Source organism: Emys orbicularis, chromosome 7 (genome assembly GCF_028017835.1).
Source record: "Emys orbicularis isolate rEmyOrb1 chromosome 7, rEmyOrb1.hap1, whole genome shotgun sequence".
In the NCBI taxonomy this organism is placed as follows: Eukaryota; Metazoa; Chordata; order Testudines; family Emydidae; genus Emys; species Emys orbicularis.
Window position 1 is genome coordinate 43,719,620 of NC_088689.1, and position 19,760 is coordinate 43,739,379.

Sequence of the window (19,760 nt, forward strand, 5' to 3'; positions counted from 1 at the left end):
ATTACGCTTCTGCTTGGGCATGGGCTAGAGCCTGCAGCACTGGCTGCATACAGAAGGTGGTGTGTGGACGTGCCATTTGGTGCTGTTCTTCTGACTCCTGGTATCAGGAGAGGAATCAACCAAGATTTTCAAAAGTGACTAGTGATTTTGAGTGCTTCAGGTGTTGGGTTCCCAACTCGGGCCACTTTACTGGGGGCTGATTTTCAGGAAAGTTTGGGTCCCTGCCTCCCCCAAAAGGTGCAAATCAGGCCCCTTTAAGGCGTCTCAATTTTGGAGTTCAAAATTGAGACCTCCCCCCAACATTTGTTACTTTTGAAAATCTTGGCCTTAATCAGGACAGTTCTGCGAAGAAATGCAATTGCTTTACTGGGAGGGGTGGGAGCTGGTGCTCGCTCTGAAGAGTGGCTGGCTATACCTCCATTGAGTGGCTGAGGCTGACTCAGAGTAAATGCTTCTGTGGATTACATGCATCGACCCTGGAAACATTTGTGGTTATCTGCACTGGAGCAACTGCACCAATGCTAGCCATGGTGGGCTCTGGCATTGTATGCACGGTGACCAACTGTTGCCAGTGGTAGCACAAGTGCAGTTATATCAGTGAGGAATAAAAACTCACAGATTTTCCTAGCATAGACGAGATCTAAATGCGTTGCTCCAGGAGTTGTACCAGACCGACTTCTGCTGCTGCTGTTTGATGCGTGCGTGCGTATGTGCGTGTGCTTGGGTGTATATGTTAGCTGTTAAGTGGGCTAGTACCAGCTGCATTTACTCCAATGCTTTATGCCATTTCAGTGATAAGTGTGACTCGTCCTCTGGATTATGAGCAAGTCTCCAATGGAGTTATTTATCTGACTGTGATGGCCAAGGATGCTGGTGTCCCATCACTTAACAGCACTGTTCCCATCACCATAGAGGTGTTTGTAAGTACCAGCTGTGCCTACCATTGCACTCTTCCCCTCCCCACAAAGTCCTACCCCAAGCAGGAAATTCTCATCATGGCATACTAATGGCTAGTAGCATGGGCACTGCCAGATGAGTATGTCCACATGCTTGATGTCAGTGCCCCAGCCATTTTTCTACTTTAGTGAGAATACTTACTCCTGAGGGCATTCTGCACCAAAAAAATAAAAATTCTGCGCACAATATTTTAAAATTCTGCAAAAATTCTGCAAATTTTATTTGTCAAATAAATGTGGAGGCTCCAGCATGGCATTAGGGAGCACAGGCCACTGGCTGCACAGAGGTGGGAGATCACTGTGCAGCTCCCCCCAGGACACGGACTCAGCGATGAGGCTGCATCCAACCCTGACACAGAGCTAGGACATGGCCTGCCCCAGAAACACCCCAGAGCCCTGTCCCTCCATGTCAGGTGCATCAGGTGTGGGCTGGCAGGCTCAGCAAGGCAGGATACAAGTGTGGAGAGGCTTAATGTGGGGAGATACAGGTGTGGTTGAGAGGGTTCTGTGTGGGGCAATCTGGGTCAGGCAGCTCAGTGGGGGATCTGTGTGCAGGGTGGATCTGGATGCACAGGGGCTTTTTGGGAGGTTCTGGGTGCAATGGTAATGGGATTCTGCAGGGGGGTCCAGGTGAAGGTGGCTGGGGCTCAGCGGGGGAGGTGTCTGGGTGTGTGGGGGATAGAACTTGGCAGGGAGGTCTTGATTTGGGGGACTCAGTGGGGGAGCCAGATGCTGGGGGAGTGAGCTCAGTACGGTGGGGATCCAGTTTCAGCTGCTTGGGGCTCGGTAGGGTGGGGATCCAGGTGCAGGGTGAGTGGGGTTTGTCAGGGAGGGTTCTGGTTGCAAGGGGGGTGAGGCTCAGCAGGAATGTCTGAGCATGAGGGGGTCTGGATGCACAGGGATTGGGCAGATAGGGGAGCCGCTCCCTGTACAGTGATCGCTCCCCTTGCAGCTGAGGTGCGATGGGTGCAGGAAGCATGCCAGGTGGGAGAGTTTGCAGAGCTTCCTACAGCCAGGGGAGAAAACTGGGGGTGGGTCTGACCTGGCTCTGGATGCTGTGCTGGGGAAGAGGAAGTCCCATCCTCCCCAGGCCAGCTGGGACTAGCAGCTGAGCCTGGTGCAGGGTAGGAGCCACCAGCTGAGTCTTCCCCAGTCCCATCTCCTGCCCCACAGTGATTTACCTCTCTGCCAGCTGCCCTGGGCACACGAAAAATCCTGCTGGGGAGGGTCACATGACCACTCTTGTGTCTTCCCTTTGCTTCCCCATCAGAAAGTCATTTTTCTGCGGGGAAGCAAAGAAATCTTCGGTGGACATAAATTCTGCACATGCGCAGTGCCACAGAATTCCCCCAGGAGTAAATACTGCTTTGCATTTACATAGCACCTTTCATCCAAGGATCTTAAAGGGCTTTACAAGCCCTGTGAGGTAGATAGGTACCATTCTGCTCATGCTTTGGATATGTAAAATAATACACAGAGAAGTTAAGTGACCTGCCAAAGCCCACGGACTACGTAAGTGGCAGAACCAGAGTAATGCTCCAGGGTTCTGTCTTGCAGTTTCCTGTTGTAAATACCAGATGTTGCCTTTATATCATAGAGCGAGATCACCCAGCACCTGTGGGTATATACGTAATATATCGTGTGCATACGATACAGTACATGTGTTGTATTTATATGTACAAACATGTAAATATATATGCACGCACATACACTCTTCTCTCCATTATTTGAAATTCCCTCTTAAAAGCAACCTAAAGAAATAGCGTTCCTTTCCCTCTCAAATGTGGGTTGTTTTTTTTTAAATAAAACCCACCTTACCCCACCCCTTGTGTTTCTAATTGAGAAGTAGCCTTGTATGAGCACCAGCATCGTCAGTGATGTTAGCAGGTACATGCACATCTAAGGAATAATTTTTGTTCATAATCTTCTCTTGCAGAGCTAGCGGAAGCAGCTCATAAACTGATTTTGGTGTGAGCCGCAAGCAGAGTGAAAAAATTCTTGCCGAGAGTTCCTTTACAAAAATAAAATTAGTAATGTAGGGCTGGATTTTCAAAGTGCCAAAGGGAGTTAGGAACCCAGTTCATTGAAAGGTAGAGCGCCTAACTCCCTTAGATGCTTTGCAAACCCAAGCCTTACGGGCCTATAAGATACTGCCCAATACATTATAGTAGTTTTGAGGAGAGAGTTGAAATCTGGTGGCTAAATAAACTCAGTCTGTCTCTAACATTTGCTGTGTCTGAGCGACAGAGGGTGATGCAGTGGAGAGACCTAGCTGCTCTCTGAGGTCTCATGGAAACAGTCAAACAGAAGTCAATCATCAGGACCCCATTCACCTGTTCTCCTCTCCTTTCACTGCGTGAAAGCCATTGAAACCCAGGCATGCAAATCTAATTGTAAAGGGCTTGAGCTTACAACAGGGTGAGGAGCACGATAGGGGTGGTGGTTAGGAGTGCAAGGATAATACTTAGCAGTTATAAAGTGCTTTCTGTCTTCAAATAGCTGAACAACACGAATTATTATGCATATTTTACAAAAAGAGAAACTAAAAGTTTAAGTAAACTTGCCCAAGTCTACAGAAAGAGTCTGTGATCACTCAGGGTTAGACCATAGTTCCTGCTCAGAGCCTCTTCTCAGCCCACTAGATTCCTGGTGTAGTCTTTATAGGTAATGTGTATTCAGCACCTGATGGTGATTGCTTTGGGAATCTGACTCTTCTTCATGGAAACTGCTAGGTCTCCCCAAGGTGTTATCAGCTCAGCATCCTGGATCTTACTGTAACTTTCTTAACTACTCATGCTGTGGGCACTTGGTGTTACACAGAAACAGAAGGTGTAACTTCAGCAAAGTGTAGTATAGATGGATTCACCTAATATAGAATTGGTATTGGTAATACCCCAGGAGCTGACTGGTAAGAGTGATGTCTTCCTTTTCTCCTTCTTATGCCAACTAACCTGACAAGAAGCCTTGGGAGATTCCTCCACTGAGTTGCTTGCAAAGCAGTGGAACACGGGGATCAGAATGGGGTGAAGAGAGCAGATGCCTGACAGGAGAGTGTCTTCATTCATTTCCATCTTTGCAAAGTTCAAAAGGATTAATAGAGGCTCTTTTCCTTTTTCTTCCCCCATTTTCCTCATTTTTAAAGAGCTAAAGGTGCCTGAAACCAAATGGCACAGAGTCTGACATGAATATCAAATGCACATTAGCACTTCCAGTGTCTGAAATTATCAGTCACTGAATCAGTCACATTCAGTTGTTTATTTTTCAAATGCTAGCTGTCTTGGCTGGATAAGGTTTGGGTTGCTGCATTGTACCAGATGCTTTCCTTTGCCTTCTGCATCCTGATACAGATGTTCTTATCAGAGATGGTATGTGTGTGCTGATGGGGGAATTAGCTTATAAATGTTGCTCTGCAGGATTAGATCAGATTGTCGATTTGCAACATATTGTGATTTGACAAAGTCTCAAGGAAGGTATCAGCAGTGGAGTCTGTTTACTTGATAACCCTTCAGTCTTATTGTGATCTGATCTGATCTTGTTTGTAAGTGGCATCAATGCACGGACCAGAAGATGGAGGAACTCATTGCTATAACAATTGAGTGATTTCTTCTTCCCTCTTCTCCCTCCCCCACAACTCTTTTTATAATATTAGGGGGGGGAATAAGAGGGAGAAATAAGGGAATTTAGTAGTGGCTAAATACTTCCTCCCCTGGCTGTTCTATGGACAGTGTAATCACATCTGTCTAAAGACCACACTTGAAAAGGTCATCTCCTTCTGGCTGATTTTGTACATTGATGATTTTTAAGTAGCTGTCACTTTCTCCACTTTCAACCAAAGGGATTTTCTCTCAACTGAAAAAAAAATGATGATGATGATGAAGTGGCTCACAATGGCACTTAAAGCAAAAAAAGACAGAACAAGAGAGTGACTGAGAGTGTGGAGGGAGGTAATTTTTTTTTCATCCTTTGCTTGTTGGTTTTTAATAAAGAAGTCAAACTCGCTTTGTAGATTTCCCATTAGGGGACAATAAGCTTTTGTAGAGGGAGCCGCTGAATTAGAACTAATAGCAAGTGTGATGCCAGGATCCCAGGAAATATCACCACTAATAAGTTTCTGCCTAGCTCTCCGTCACTGACATTCTAGACGCTGTTTTGCGCAGTGAGCCAGTAACTCTAACTATATATAAGTATATAATAAAAGAGGTGTTGGTGATTGACAAAGTCTCCCCTTAAGAGAGGTTGCTAGTACTGGCTGTTTGCTTTGAGAAAGAAAATAGAGCCTTTGGCAAGGAAGGTGGAGTGATGGGGAAACATTTTAAATCAGTTTCTCTGAAGCCGATGAGTCAAATATAATGAGCCTGGGAGCAGGGTTGATGGTGGGCAGAAAGTGAGGCTCTTCCCCTGTTTGGGTGAATCAGTTCTCTTGAAGGAGCTTAGGAGTTGCCATACTGCTCAGACCAGTGGCTGTCTAGGCCAGTATCCTGTCTCCAACAGTGGCAAGCACAAGACGATTTGGGGAAAAGTGCAAAAAACCTAGTAGTGAAAAATGACAGAATAAGGTTTCCCAGAGTTGGCGGGAATTTATTCCATAATCTCTCATTTATTCACTTGCTTTCACCATCCATGTTCAGACAGCCCCCCCACCTCACAATATGCAAGTTTGTTACTGAGTTCCCATAATTAAACACTAAATGCAACACTAATAAATTTGATACGTTTTGATGGATGGGTTTCCCAATAGCCATGCCCTCCAAGAATGAGAGTATAAAGTGGAGGGGATTTCCACATTAAGGTTCATCATGCTGTGAGGAGGACAATGTGCAAAACTGAGCATCACAGAAGTGATGCAAAGGCTGATTAAAGATCACCTGCTTCCGGCAAAGATAGCAGAGGATGGCAATTTAATTAGAGTGTGATGAGCATCACTGGCATGTGAAATGGCCTCAAATATCAAGTTCAATGGCAAAAGCATCAGTCATGGCTACAGGGCTATCAGAGGCCTCTGGAAGCTCATAGGGACTCAAGCAAATGGGGTATTTTATTTTGTGTCAGTTTTTATTCTTTAACTCCTTTCTGTTGTTGGGTTTGGTCAGTTTAACATTATTTGAATGGCATTTAAAACACCTTTAAGCTGATCCTTCTTCCATTTTTAGGAATATTTTAAACCAAGTGGTGTTGATCTAGTTCATCAGGACAGCGGTTGTCTCTGTCTCCCAGCAGAGACAGGCTTAAAGGGACACCATCAACATGAAAATCATATTTCTTGTCTGAACCTTTTTGTATCTACTAGTAGAGATAGGATCACTTAACATTACCATAGCTGAACATGGTGGTGGCAATCGTCAGTCTTGAAAGACTATTGTGTAAGTGCAAAAGCTGTTCACTTATTGTATGGCATGGTGCAGCATCACAAGTGGCTAAAAAGTCCAATTCTCATGTGACCAGCCTTGTCACCAATAGTGTAGGCATAAGGTGCAGGGTCAGAGGATATAACTAATTTACTACTAGCACTTGGAGCCTGTTGCTCTTCCCTCTTCTCTCGCTTTGCTTTCCTTTCTCTCAACCACCTCTCTTCAGCCTCTTTTGGAGGGCTGCGCTGCACCAGGGAGTCAATGTAGCCTGTTGCTAGCTACGTCTTCCCAGCTTGCGGTATTGATGTAGACAGTTTTCAAGTCCCTTTTGCAAACATCCTCGAACCTGAACCAAAGTCATCCCAGTGGCCGAGGAACATCTGCAGGTTCTCTGTACAGGAGATCCTTTGGAATGCATCCTTCATATATCTGACACAGATTACTGAACCACCAGAGACATTTGTGTTTGAGAATAGATTAAATTGTACAATTTTGCTTTCTCAAATGCTTTGAGTTCCCACTTGATGTTTAGAGTACAACGAAGACAGCAGGTGTGGAAGGTGTTTAGCCTTCCCTCATGCCTGCTGTAGGAGGTCCAGATCTTGCTGAAAACACACGTCTGGTAGCCCGGTAGCTTGGTGTTCGATGTTAGTTTCCTGTTATCCCTCATATTCTTGGTCAGTTGGTCAAATGCAGTAGCTGCCTTTCTGATGTGAGAATCAGTTGAAGAAAGTGAGCAAAAAACCTGTTTTTTGAGTTTATTTATTAGGTACGTTTGCTAGCACTTTGTGTGAAGTAAGCTTCACTGCTTCTCCTGAAGTCAACAAGTTGGGTTCTCTCTTGCTTAATGCACCCCCATCCCCACCAAAAAAAAAAAAACCCCTCATAACCACCAAGAAATGAGCAGAAATTCTTTGATGAAAATGTTTATAGGGATTTTGTGTTTAATTTGGTTCTGTTATGTACAGGGGGCTCACTGAGAAATGGAAATCTTTAAAAATGAGTCTGTTGAAAGTTGTCAGTAGACTCTGCTGGCTGCCTCTTACTGCATCTGGCAAAATCATCGCTTGTGAATCATGAGCCTGATTCACCGTTGTCCAGTGGCCCCTTTATGCTGGCTGAGATGGCTCTAACTTGCACCTGCCATTGATCCACTGCCTGGGTGGACCCAGAATAAGGGAATCACGAAGGTTGTATAAAGTCACCTCCCCTCATCCCCTATGCTGTAGGCCCTGCACTGTGCAGAGCTCATGTGCACCAGTATCAGATCTTGTCTACACTGGAAGCCATACATCAGCACGGCTGCAACTGCCCAGCTGAATTCTTCTGTCTACGGGGGTTAGGTCAGCTTAACTGTGTCACTCAGCAGTGTGCATGTTTGGGGTGGAGGGGAAGGTAATTTAATTTAAATATATAGCAAAATGTATACAGGATTGAACTATAAATTACAACAAATACTGGTAGTTATTAAATGTGTATTGCTCACATCCATTGTATTTCAAAAAGACATCAGCAGGATGGGCACCTTAGAAGTGGTAACTAGAAATATTCATGAATATATTATTTTATTATTTCAACAATATACCCTTTCAGAGGTGAATGTGTCCTAGGTATAGACTGTATTCAGGGATCAATATATAACTGGTGAAATCATTCCAAAGCTAAGGAACTGTTTCTTCTTACCTTGGCGGACATTATGTTTACATGCCCAAAGAGCAGAGTAATAAAGTAATAGGCTATAGAAAACATGACCTATGAAGAAAGGTTTTAAAAAACCTGGGTATGTTTAGTTTAGAGAAGAGAAAACGGATGGGGGAAACTGATAATAGTCTTCAAATATGTAAAGGGCTGTTATAAAGAGGACAGTGATCAATTATTCTCTGTGTCCAGATAGGGCAAAAAGTAATTGGCTTAATTTAGCAAGGGAGATTTAGGTTAGATATTAGGAAAACCTTTCAAACTCTAAGGGCTGGTCTACACTGGGGGGGATCGATCTAAGATACGCAACTTCAGCTACGAGAATAGCGTAGCTGAAGTCGACGTATCTTAGATCGACTTACCTCCTGTCCTCACAGCGCGGGATCGACGGCCACGGCTCCCCCGTCGACTCCGCTTCCGCCTCTCGCCCTGGTGGAGTTCCGGAGTCGACGGGGAGCGCGTTCAGGGATTGATTTATCGCGTCTAGATGAGACGCGATAAATAGATCCCTGATAGATCAATCGCTACCCGCCGATCCGGTGGGTAGTGTGGACGTACCCTAAGGATGGTTAAGTACTAGAATAAGTTACCGAGGGAGGTTGTGGAATCCCCATTATTGGAGGTTTTTAAGAACAGGTTAGACAAGTACCTGTCGGGGATGATCCTGCTTCAGCACAGCGGGATGCACTCAATGACTTCTCGAGGTCCCTTCCAGCCCCACTTTTCTATGATTTTAGATTTCAGCATCAAACATTCTGGCCAAAATTTTCCAAAGTGGCCACTTGATTTTTAGATGCCGGACTTGATGTACCTTGCTCTCTAATTTTCAGAAGTACTGGGCACCCATAACTTCAGCTGAAGAAAATAGGAGCTGTGGATGCTCAGCACTTCTGAAAACTAGACCCAAGGTGTCGAGCTGTGTGTTCAAAATCATTGGCCACTTATTTGAAATTTTGGGCTAAACCATTTTAAAGTTAGAGGAAAAGGTGAAAACATCCAGGGGGGTTGGATGACTCAGTGGACTGGTGTTATGCAAGTCTCCGAGCTGATCACTTCTATCTCATGGGTCCAACCTGGCACAGGTTAGTTATTATTTAACATCTGACAGCCATTGTGAAATGAGTCAGCGATCTTCCTTTACTAGTAGACAAGTATCCAAGGCACAACTACTGCAGAGTTCTTTGGGGAGTCTTAGTAGAACAGTACTTGGAGACTGCACTACCTTCTCACCCTTAGCAGTGGTCTCTGCATGTTTAGGTGAGTGTGGCAGTGTGGGCAAAATTGCACTGCCACTGTCTGTGCAATGGTTGTCCTGTGAACAGAGGATTTGTTGTCCCAAGAAATGTCATCTTTCATCAGCACTATATTCACTTTTGTAAAAGAAAGTATAAGTCCTTTCCTCCTCCTTGTAATCGGGAATCAGATGTTTCTTGTTTTGTGCAAAATAAAAAGATAACATGACTTCCAGGACCATGTGTCATTGGCCAGTGTGATCCTGAATGATAAAATCTTTGTGTGCAGCTCTGAGGAAGAAGAGGGAGGAGGAGATGTTGCTTGTATTTGTTTTTGGCTCTTGTAATGTTTTGCTCCCTTCTAAAACTGTGTGCTGGAGGAGGAGGAGGCGCTCACAAGACATTCTCTAATGAATAACAGAAAGAAAGCAGTTTATAGCACCAGACTTAATTAATTGAAAATGTTTATATCAGAGAAGGAATCTCCTTGGGATTCTGTACATCAGTTTCCCACTCCATCCCTCCCAGAAACTGTAAGCTCGATCAGTAGCAAAACAAGAGAGAATCCACCACTTTTCTCTGCAGAGGCAGATAATTAATAGATATTCCTGTTAACATCTGTACTGGTACTTGTGCACATGCAGAGAAGCTAACGAAAGGAAGCCACTATGGCTTCTGCTCCATTTGAAACGACTATAGATGAAGGATGTGAGTGGTGGAGGCACAGGCACTGGCTTTCTCATTTCCCTGGTGGTGCTTGATCCCTGCTCTGCTCCAGGCCCTGCCTCCACTAAACCCTTCCCCCAAGGTCCCGTCCCGTCCCCACCCTGCCTCTTCCCGCCCCTGCCCCGCGTCTTCCCACCCTGTTCTGTCCCCTCTCCAAGCGTGCCCTGCCCTCACTCGCCCCCTCCCCCCAGCGCCTCCTGCACACTGCTAAACAGCCGAGCCGCAGGAGACGCTGGGAGGGAAAGGGAGGAGCTGATCACGGGGCCCGCCAATGGGTGTTGAGGACCCACTATTTTTTTTCTGTGGGTGTTCCAGTCCCCATACACCCATGGAGTCGGTGCCTATGGGTGGAGGGAATTGGTGTTTATCAGATGTGTTTATTTTAAAAAATCAGTAGGGAAAGACACTTTTGGCCAGAGTCTCATTTCCACTCTAGCCACTTTGAACCATTGAGTCAGAGTGGCCAGCTCAGGCCAAAGTGGCAAGCAGAAATTCCCTTGTGGGGGGGTAAGCTGTCTGCAGGCATAAAGCTGGCTCCTTTGCCAGCTGTGCAATCCCTACTCATGGTATGAAGAACCTGGGGAGGGAAGGAGCATTGCTGGAGCTATGTTTTGCCATGTCGATGCTTTCTGTTTGACTGGCGTAAGGTCCCAAACAACACAGAATCAAGGCACCGTAAGTGGCTCCCTTATGCCTGCCCGCTCCTTTTGTGCTGACCACAATTTGGAAACAGAGAAGAGATGAACCCTTTGTTTTCAAGCTTCTTATGAGAGCAGTAGAGAAAATGGAGTAGAAAAGAAATGTTCAAAATAAGGTGCCTTTCCTTTCCCAGCATATGCACAACCCCTAGACAGTGTTAGCAGATAACTATGCCTACCCTTTACATAGCACTCTCATCTCCAAACAACTTTCTTATTGTAGCTAATTAACCTTCACAACACCCCAAGGAGAGAGATGTTATTGTCCCTGTCCTATGGATTAAGAAACTAAGGCACGGAAAGACAAAATATCATAACTTGACCAGAGTTGCAATGGAAGTCTGTGAACAGATCTTCCTGGTTGTAGCCTTGTGCCTTAACCACAAGACAATCCTCCCCCTTTCTGTACTGTTAAAGCAGCAGTGTTCTGGTCCAAATGGGGCAGCAAGTCAATTGGAGGTAGACATTTCCATGTCCTATCACACCAGAGTTTTGTCATTATTCTGTTGTCTTTTTCCAAGTCAGTGTCTTCCAACATCTCTTATTTTCTCTTTAGGATGAAAATGATAATCCACCCACGTTCAGTCGGCCATCCTACGTCATTACTGTCATGGAGGACATCATGGCAGGTATGGAAAATTGTGCTCTCACTCTCTTTATGTGGCTTCCCATTTGTAGTGTCTTACTGGTAATATTTTATATGACCGCCTACTCGGCCAATGGGGAAGTGGCACTAGATTCCAAAAGAGCCCAACTACCTGGCAGAGGCTGTCAGCATCCCATGAGAAGCAAGTTTGCAGAGAGAGAGAGAATTAGCTGCCTAATGCCCAGGCCTCCTGATTTCAATACATACATAATGCATTGCACACACACGAGATGTGTGCAGTCATGCACATTGCCTCTCTCCACACGTACCGTTGTAGCAGCTTAACCCGCTCGGGTGTTTTAGCATCAGACAGGGACGGGGGGGGAGTTGAAGGAAGGGCATTCTGAGGAAAGGCCATTGGTTCTGGGTCTTGTTTCCCCTGCTGATTCAACAGATTTAAACTGTTAGGCCTTCCACTGAGCCATGAAGAGTATCTTTTTGTTCTGGCATTTGCCTAGTGGGTGAGATTTGGGATGGCGTATAGCTCAGTGATGGATGACAGCCTTCAGGGTTGACACTTATGAGCACATTACTAAGTGTATATGTGACAGCCTCCATCTCAGCCAGCACTGGGGATTGAACCAGGGAGCTCCAGAGCTGAAAGCCTGGGTCTCGACAGCTTGAGCTAAAGAGCCAGCCTCTGCAGCCGGCGCTGTAATGCTCACATCCTCTGGATTGGGAACACAGGCAGAGACACAACACATACTGACCAGTGGGTTACATATATTTGTTAACATTATTCACCATCCAGAATTTGTGTGATGGGCCCTTTTTTAAGTTGAAAATTAAAATACATCCCTTACATATAACTCAGATAAAACTATTGCAAATCCCACCCTGTACGTGTCTCAAGCGCTCTGTGGTGGTGGGGTTATTTATTATTTGTAATGCTGTAGTGTCTAGGAGCCCTGGTCATGGACCTGGGCCCCCATTGTGCTAGCACTGTACAAAGTCAGTCCCCTGTTGGCCTAACTCTGCTCACCCTGGAGTCAATGGTAAAACTCCCATAGAGTTCACTGGAAGCAGATATAGGCCAACTCTGAGTGCTTTTGAAATCACACCCACAAATAGATTATGTACTTACATCCATACAGGATTCAATGAAGGCGCCTATAAGTAGGGTGGCATAAGGGTTGGGAGAGGAGCTGTGCTATCCAAGGAGTGCTAATTGGTGGCATTGTGCCTGCCTAGAGCAGAATCTGTGATAATACCTCCAGGAACACTGGTAGGGGGGCACATGTCGACTGACATACATTGCTGCATCGTTGGAAAAAAGAGTTGCTTGTATTTCTCCCAGTGCCATCCTAGGCTGGCATGGGTAGGGGCAGTCTATCCACACATGTTTCCTCTTGGATGCTCAACCATGCTAGTGGGCCTCCAACCTTATAATTGGCAAATACTGGATGCAGAATTATTGCTCCTGCCTGCATGGTAGCATGAGGCTGACAAACTCCCAAAGCACCTGTGCTTGGTACAATCCTAATTTTCCACACAGTGTGTCCGTGCATACTGTACCCAGGGAGTAACTGGGCTTCTGCTCTCACCAGTCAGTTGCATTAGGAAGCAGCATCACCCTGTTCATAGCTATGCTGGTAAATATCAAGTAAAGCATGTGCTCGATTTGTGCTTATACAGTGAAAATCAGAAGAGCTAGAGTAAACCTGTAAAAGGTAAAATTGACTTTCTATCCAATTGGAGCTCAAGCTCCCCCACTCTTCACTTTCCCATACAGTTCACACCCTTGTCTTACTGAGAAAGCAACTTGTGAAAGCAACAGCTATGCAACCAAAGGTCCTCACTGTGGCACTTAAATCCCTTCAACATTAAATACCTTTTTGTTAAAGAGTTTATCCTTGTCAGCTTTCCTGGGGCATGTAAGTAGCAAACCCATCATGAACTGCTCGCTGGTCATGACCGAGCTGGTGGTGGTAGTGATTACACATCCGACCAGAGCTGGCTCATGCAGCCTCCTTCCCCTGGATTAACATTAAAATGCCACTAACATGGCACTTAAAATCCCTGAGGGCCTGTGTACTTTCTTTAAGAGCTGCCAAGTGATTAAGTCTCTCACCTTGGGATTCCTGGACACAGTGACAAGTTTGAATTGGGTGTTAGAGCTGCTGATAATACAACAGTCAGTTTGGAGGGATGGACCAGTTAGCAGGATAGGAAACGATAGACCTATTAAAAGAGCAGGCCGGGAATAGATATGAACGTGCTTCCTGGTTTGGAGTGACCACTGGGTCTAGTGTTTGGGGGTGCTGTGCTTTCTGACCCAGCCCTTGTCCATCAGTTTGCTAACAAATATGCATCTTTTATTCCTCATTTCTGGTGTTTTCAAAGGAGCCACAGTGCTATTTTTAAATGCCACTGATTTGGACCGGTCCAGAGAATATGGTCAAGAGTCAATTATCTACTCCCTGGAAGGTTCCTCTCACTTCCGGATCAACGCTCGTTCAGGTGAGCCTGCCCACGTGATCTTTCTCTCCCCCCCCCCCTTCTCCTTCCAGCATCTTTCGTATTCTCTCCTTTTCTGTCTCTCTCACATCTTTCTTTCTTCCCTCCATCCTTTTATTCTTGTCATTTTCCTCCCTCCATTCCTCCCCTCCCCACGATCTTTCTCTCTCATGTTCCCCACTGTGTTTATTGTAGGAGAAACGCAGCCTAAGGGAGTATAAAGTGCACCTGGTCCCAGGACGTCAGGCACAATTACCCATCCTGCCACTATAGTACGTGGTGCCCAAATCCACAGTCATTTTCTAGAAGGAAGTGGGAGAGTGACTAGTGAACAAAGGGCCCTGGTCTAAGGGGAACTCTAATCAACATTCTACTCTGTTATTCAGTCTAGGAGAAGGGAAAAGGGGTTCTTTCCCTGGGCTGCTTGGGGATTAGTGTAGATGACATAACTGGCCACGATTGTGAAGAAGCGCACACCACATTGTTCTAAGCTGTTGCTGACCTAGCAATGCTGGGAGGAAGCTCTCTGGAAAAATCTGGGTATCCAGTGCGATCCAAGAACTCCTTTCACTCACAGCCTCATGTCGAATCCCGGCACATTGTAGCATACATTGGTACATAGGGGCATGTAAAGAAAGGATGGAAAAGTAAGATACTGCAGAACTGTGTCTGCTTGCTCAGTGCCTTCGAGGTGTATGCACTTTCTTGAGACGTTCCTGATTCAAATTAGCTGAACCTGCTCTGTAAAGGTGCGCTTAATTAGATGCAATTTTGTGGACAGGAGGAGTGATCCATCATTGCGACACATTCATATTTAAAACTTTTTTACTGATTACTTTTTTCAGTCTGTGAATTAATTGATGCCACAAAACTTTGGAAGCAAATATATTTTAAGAAGACCTTTTAACTTTTTTAATTTCTCTCATCTAGATTAATTTTCCCTCTCCTCCTGCTTCCTTCTATTGCTGCCTCGGACAGCCCCTCACATAAAAGCTCCTCCATAGGGGAGCACAGTCCTCCGTGCTGAGCTCCTTTCAACAACTGGAACATGGAGTAGGGGGAGAAGAAGAGATGATTGGCGGGAAGGTGATTTGGTATTGAAAGGCGATTACAGATGGTTGAGGAGATGATAGAAATAATGTCATTGTGGTCTGCCACAGCGTGGAAAATTCTGTCCAAATCTAACTAAGGCTTGGCTCCTTCCTATGAGCTGCTATTACCTTGGGAATATCAGCCGTTAGATTCTTGTGTTATTTTTCTACATGTTGGTTAAGAGACAGTGATGTCCTCACAAGGCTGTGAAGTCACTGAGCTCAAGCCAGGTAACATTACAGTGATATCATAGATTACCTGTCATCTAGGTTAATATATCTGAACTTTGAGAGCAACGAAGCAGAGCCTGAATTCATCCAGATTATTTCCAGACTGTGCGAAGCTGATTCACAAGCTTTGCGCAGCCTGAGTCTGCAATTGCAGAGAAAAGACGGACAAGTGCATTGCAGAGTGGAACTGTTTGTACAAGTGTTCCATCACAGAACACGCTACTACACAACCGCATCACTGATCTGGTCCTCACCACAGCTGTTTCAAAGGGATCATTGGTGTCACCATGACACATTGTCCGTAGGTCATGGCTGGAATCTCAAGCTCCAATAGCTAATTACAAATATAGACCAGTCACTCATCTAGTGTCACTGACGTAACCGTATACTCTAATGCCCTCACACAAAACTTAAAACATGGCCTTTACTAGGAATACTTAAACGTATCGGGGGTGGGAGGGTACCAGTCCCCTTAAGTACCCTGGCATTGCCGGGGGAAGGGATGGAGTGGACCCCTCTGAGGATTTACAAAGATTGCCCTAGAAAATTATAGTTGTCTATTTTAAACAGAATCATGGAATTGACATTGCTTCTCTTTCAGTGTCCATGTCTCTCGGCTCTCTCTGCATGTGATCATTTGTGGAAGAAACTGATCGTGTTTCCAAATCTGAATTTTTCACCCCTTCACAATGATCTCTCTCTTTGTACACACACATTCAGGCTTGTGTACACTTTTGTGCATTAGTATTTCCAAATGTTCATGCCACTCTCCTCATCCCATCTGGGCATGTGCCCAGGAATCACTATTATCCCATATCTCTTTTCTCTCCCATTTTCCCTTTCTGCAGGTGAAATCACTACAACCTCTTTGCTGGACCGGGAGGCCAAATCAGAGTACATACTCATTGTCCGGGCCGTGGATGGTGGCGTGGGTCACAACCAGAAAACAGGCATTGCCACTGTGAGTTCAAATGCTTTTGGTCTCAGCCAAACTGCTCCTTACTCTGATAGTACAAGAGATGTAATGAGCAGCCGGTACTAATATAAAGATGACAATCTTTCTTGAACCTGTTCTTCCACTTGCGAGTCACTGGAAGTGTCTTTGCACTGCTAAAGGGGAGAGCTCTTTGAGGTAGTTCTCACTGGTGCTGGGTACAATTGGTCCCTTGATAACTTGATGTTTCCTGTTGAATCTGGGGCAGGCAGGTTACAGTCCTGCTGAGTCTGAGGTGGCTGGCATGTCTGCTGCTGTGTCCTCTTTGAGGCTCCATGGGAGTGCGGACCAGTCTCCTAATAGATTCATTAAAAGGCAAAGAACAGTTTCTGGAATGGAGAAAAGTTACGTTAACATATGTCCTAAAAGTATCTGTAATTAGAGAACCTGAAAACTCGGTGGGAAGTTGGTGTCTGATTAAAGTTTGACTATTGCATTTAGCTGGAATACACACCCAGGATTCACCAGCCACTGCACCACCTTTTGAATAGGAAAAAAGAGCCCAAAACCCAGTGCTCCATAGGGCATACGTGCCTGGGGTTCCCTAACAAACCACGCTAGTGCCGTTTAAATAGCAAACATTGCCTGTAATAGCCCTAAAGAACGCACATGTTGGGATTCACACCAGCTGACCAGCAGCTACTGCACCACCTTTACACACCCCCAGAAATCCACACAGGGAATGCATGCACACCCCAGAATAAGCGGACATGCCACTCCGGTGTCTTGAAATAGAACAGCACCTGGGAGAAAGGGAACAGTTTGGCTGTGGATTAATATCCCAAGGGAAGCAGTGTAAGCTTGGAGCCTTAAAATGGGACTGGAAAGGACATGAAAGAGAGAGAATGTGCTGTAGAGAACAATCCTGCATCTGTCCCTAGGTAATGGAGTAGTTGATCTGCTAGGTCTTTTCTTTCTCAGATGTTATGAAACAGCCCTAAAGAGCCTATGCTTGTGATTCAGCTACACCATCAGCAGGCCCCATGTGCACATCCTCTGGGATAGCCATTGGGAATACACATCTGAGCTTCACCTAACAAACCTCTTCTGTGCCTTAAATAGAAAACGGTGCCTGGGATAGCCCTGGAGACCACAAACTTGAGATTCTCCTGACCTACCACTGGATGGCACCTGTGATCCTCCTGTGTGTGGCTGAAGGAATGTGCATCTCTCTGAATTGCATGATCTGACCTTAGTCTCCTTTTGAGCTAAACAGACACATGCACGGTTTGCTTTGGTTTGTTTTAGGAGAATATTTGCTAATATTAAACCCCTGATCTTGACTTAGCCTCTCTTGGAGCTTTGGAGTGATATTGTAGAAGCAATCAGCAGCTGGGGACAGCTATCTGAGCCCTGAATGCTGGGACAGACATGATAGGGTTCCTACATCCCACTCTGCATTTAGTAGGCCATCTCTTGCACATGAACGATGATAAAGAGAGCTTGTAAGAGCTTTTACAATCAACAGCTTGTTTACAGTCAGTGAGTGTATGTATGCTTGCTTTCTGGTGTGCATTAGGACCAGAAGAGTGGGATTTGGCACTAAGGATAAATGTACTGGAGATTTTAGGAGGATTTGTGCCCCATGAACCAGGGCTTGAAATTCAATAGAAGTGGTTACCTGACAGTGTTTTGTTGTGTGCCTGCCCAGTTAGCTTAGTCACCCTCCCAAAGCTAAACACACTTGGATTCAGGTTTCCTCAGCAGCAGCATTCTGCCAGCACCTCCTTCCCTCACAGATTGGCAGAGATGTGGGACCTTTCCATACAGCCCCAAGGTGAAGCTGGAAGCAGAATGTGCACATAAATGTATAGATGTAATTTCACTAACCCAAGCACTGGGTGGGCCTTTTCTTGTCATCCCTCCTCCCGTTTTATTTTATTCTTCCCCCTGAGACTTTTTATTTTGATCGCTCTTGACTTGGCCTGGATTTAAACTGGAGAACTAACGTGTGAAAGGCTCTGCATCCCACCGTCAATCCCATGATCCATCTGGACCCTGTGTAACCACCCCCAGCCACCTCCTTTACTTACATTGGGAAAAATAAATAGTTAACACTTCAGAGTGCCATTCTCTTCCTGCTTTGTATTCTGTACCCTTTTCTGCTTCTCTGTTGTTCCCTGCTTTGCACCCACCATACATGTTCTCTTACCCCTTGCCTATCCCTCGCTCATTCCCTTCTTGCTTCTTCCACTTAATGGTCTTGTTCTTTGCTTTTTCCTCCCTTTCCTAACATTCTTTCCCTGTTATCCCTACATTCTGCCACAATGCCTGAGTCAGGTGCCTTGCTGGGAAGAGAACTTTTCAGAAATACAGTAACATGCCCTGTTCAATAAGCAGCAGCCCCAGGCCACTACATTAATGGGAATTTCAAACTCTGTAAATAATTTACCAGGATAGGGAGAGATCAAGGAAATTGCTCAGACTGCATCGTGTAGTGTCTCTGATTAGCGTTTATGAGGGAAGCAGCTGCTCTCAGCCCTGCCAAAACTTTTTCAAACAGAGAATGGCTAACTTTGCTACAATACAATTCTTATAGGGCAGTTGTAATGAACAATGGCACCCCAGCTACAGCCCCTACCAACACTGGCTATCTTGCATTGCACTGCCTGCCATGGGAAATCAGGCAGCTCCCCTTGGCCTCCCTCAAACTGCAACATCTGGAGGTCCAGTTTAGGTTTCCATCCTGCTGGCCTTACTCATGGAAGTAGTGCCATTACTGGGACCGTTCATGTAAGGTGAGTAGGAGTTGTTTGATTCTGGGCCATAGCAGGGAGTATGTGGACCAGAGCCCAGGCAAGGCAGAGAGTTTGGGGAAGAGTGTAAAAAATGTCCTGCAAATATTTGTTTGAATGTTCAAACAAATTCCCTTTCCCTGTGCCTTCAGCGTCCATTTTCCATGAATCTGCTAGTATGTTGTTCTTAACCCAGCGATCACAAGAACCCTCCCTTTATGATTAGGCATTAGGAATTCTGAAATGTTCTTCTGTTGTAACATGGGGTCCCAGTATGGAAAATGCCCAAACCATTGTCCTACTCAGTGAGTTCACTGATAGGAGTGTTTGTGGAAACAGCAACTTTTAAGGGAATGTAGAAGAATATTCATATAAAACTCACTCTGAATTCATCAGCGCAAGGATTCACTCTACACCTGAATCGAAGTGTTATGTTTGTCCAGTCAAGGAAAGGAAACAGCGCCATTCGACCTATATATCCATACAAAATGAACCAACTTTTTTTGGATTTCAGATATGGAACGTGCCACCCAACATACAGACTGAGACTATTCCGCAAATAATTTCAAATAATGAAAAAATTGGAGAAAAGGCTGAATTGGTCAAATTTCCATATTTACGGTGACTGTTTCACTTGGCTCTAGACAGCAGTGTTTATGGAGAGGAAAGTGGCTCTCATGACACTCAGCACAGTGCTCCTGAAACGGTGCATGGTGAGAAGTACCTTCTCGTCTGGTAGAGACAATGAATTGGCTTTAAGAAGAAATCCTTTTAATTACACTCATCATTTCGGAACCACCCACAGGGACAGCCATCTTGCTAAAATGACATCATTTGCGACACTGGCTCAGAGGGAAAGGTGAAGGGACCAGGGTCAGACATTGTAAGCCCAACCCTATCTGACATGAATAAGCAGAAGCACTGAGGTAGATTTGCAGTTACTCTAGG

General features: G+C 45.3%; 1 protein-coding gene across 1 annotated transcript in view; it reads left to right on the top strand.

Moving 5' to 3' along the window:
• Positions 1-19,760, top strand: part of CDH23 (cadherin related 23) — a 547,959-nt gene that overhangs the window by 363,217 nt on the left and 164,982 nt on the right. The window contains exons 17-20 of the mRNA XM_065408191.1: positions 793-920; positions 11,215-11,287; positions 13,648-13,764; positions 15,932-16,044. Of these exons, the coding sequence (XP_065264263.1) occupies positions 793-920; positions 11,215-11,287; positions 13,648-13,764; positions 15,932-16,044 (431 nt within the window). The remainder of the gene's footprint in view (positions 1-792; positions 921-11,214; positions 11,288-13,647; positions 13,765-15,931; positions 16,045-19,760) is intronic.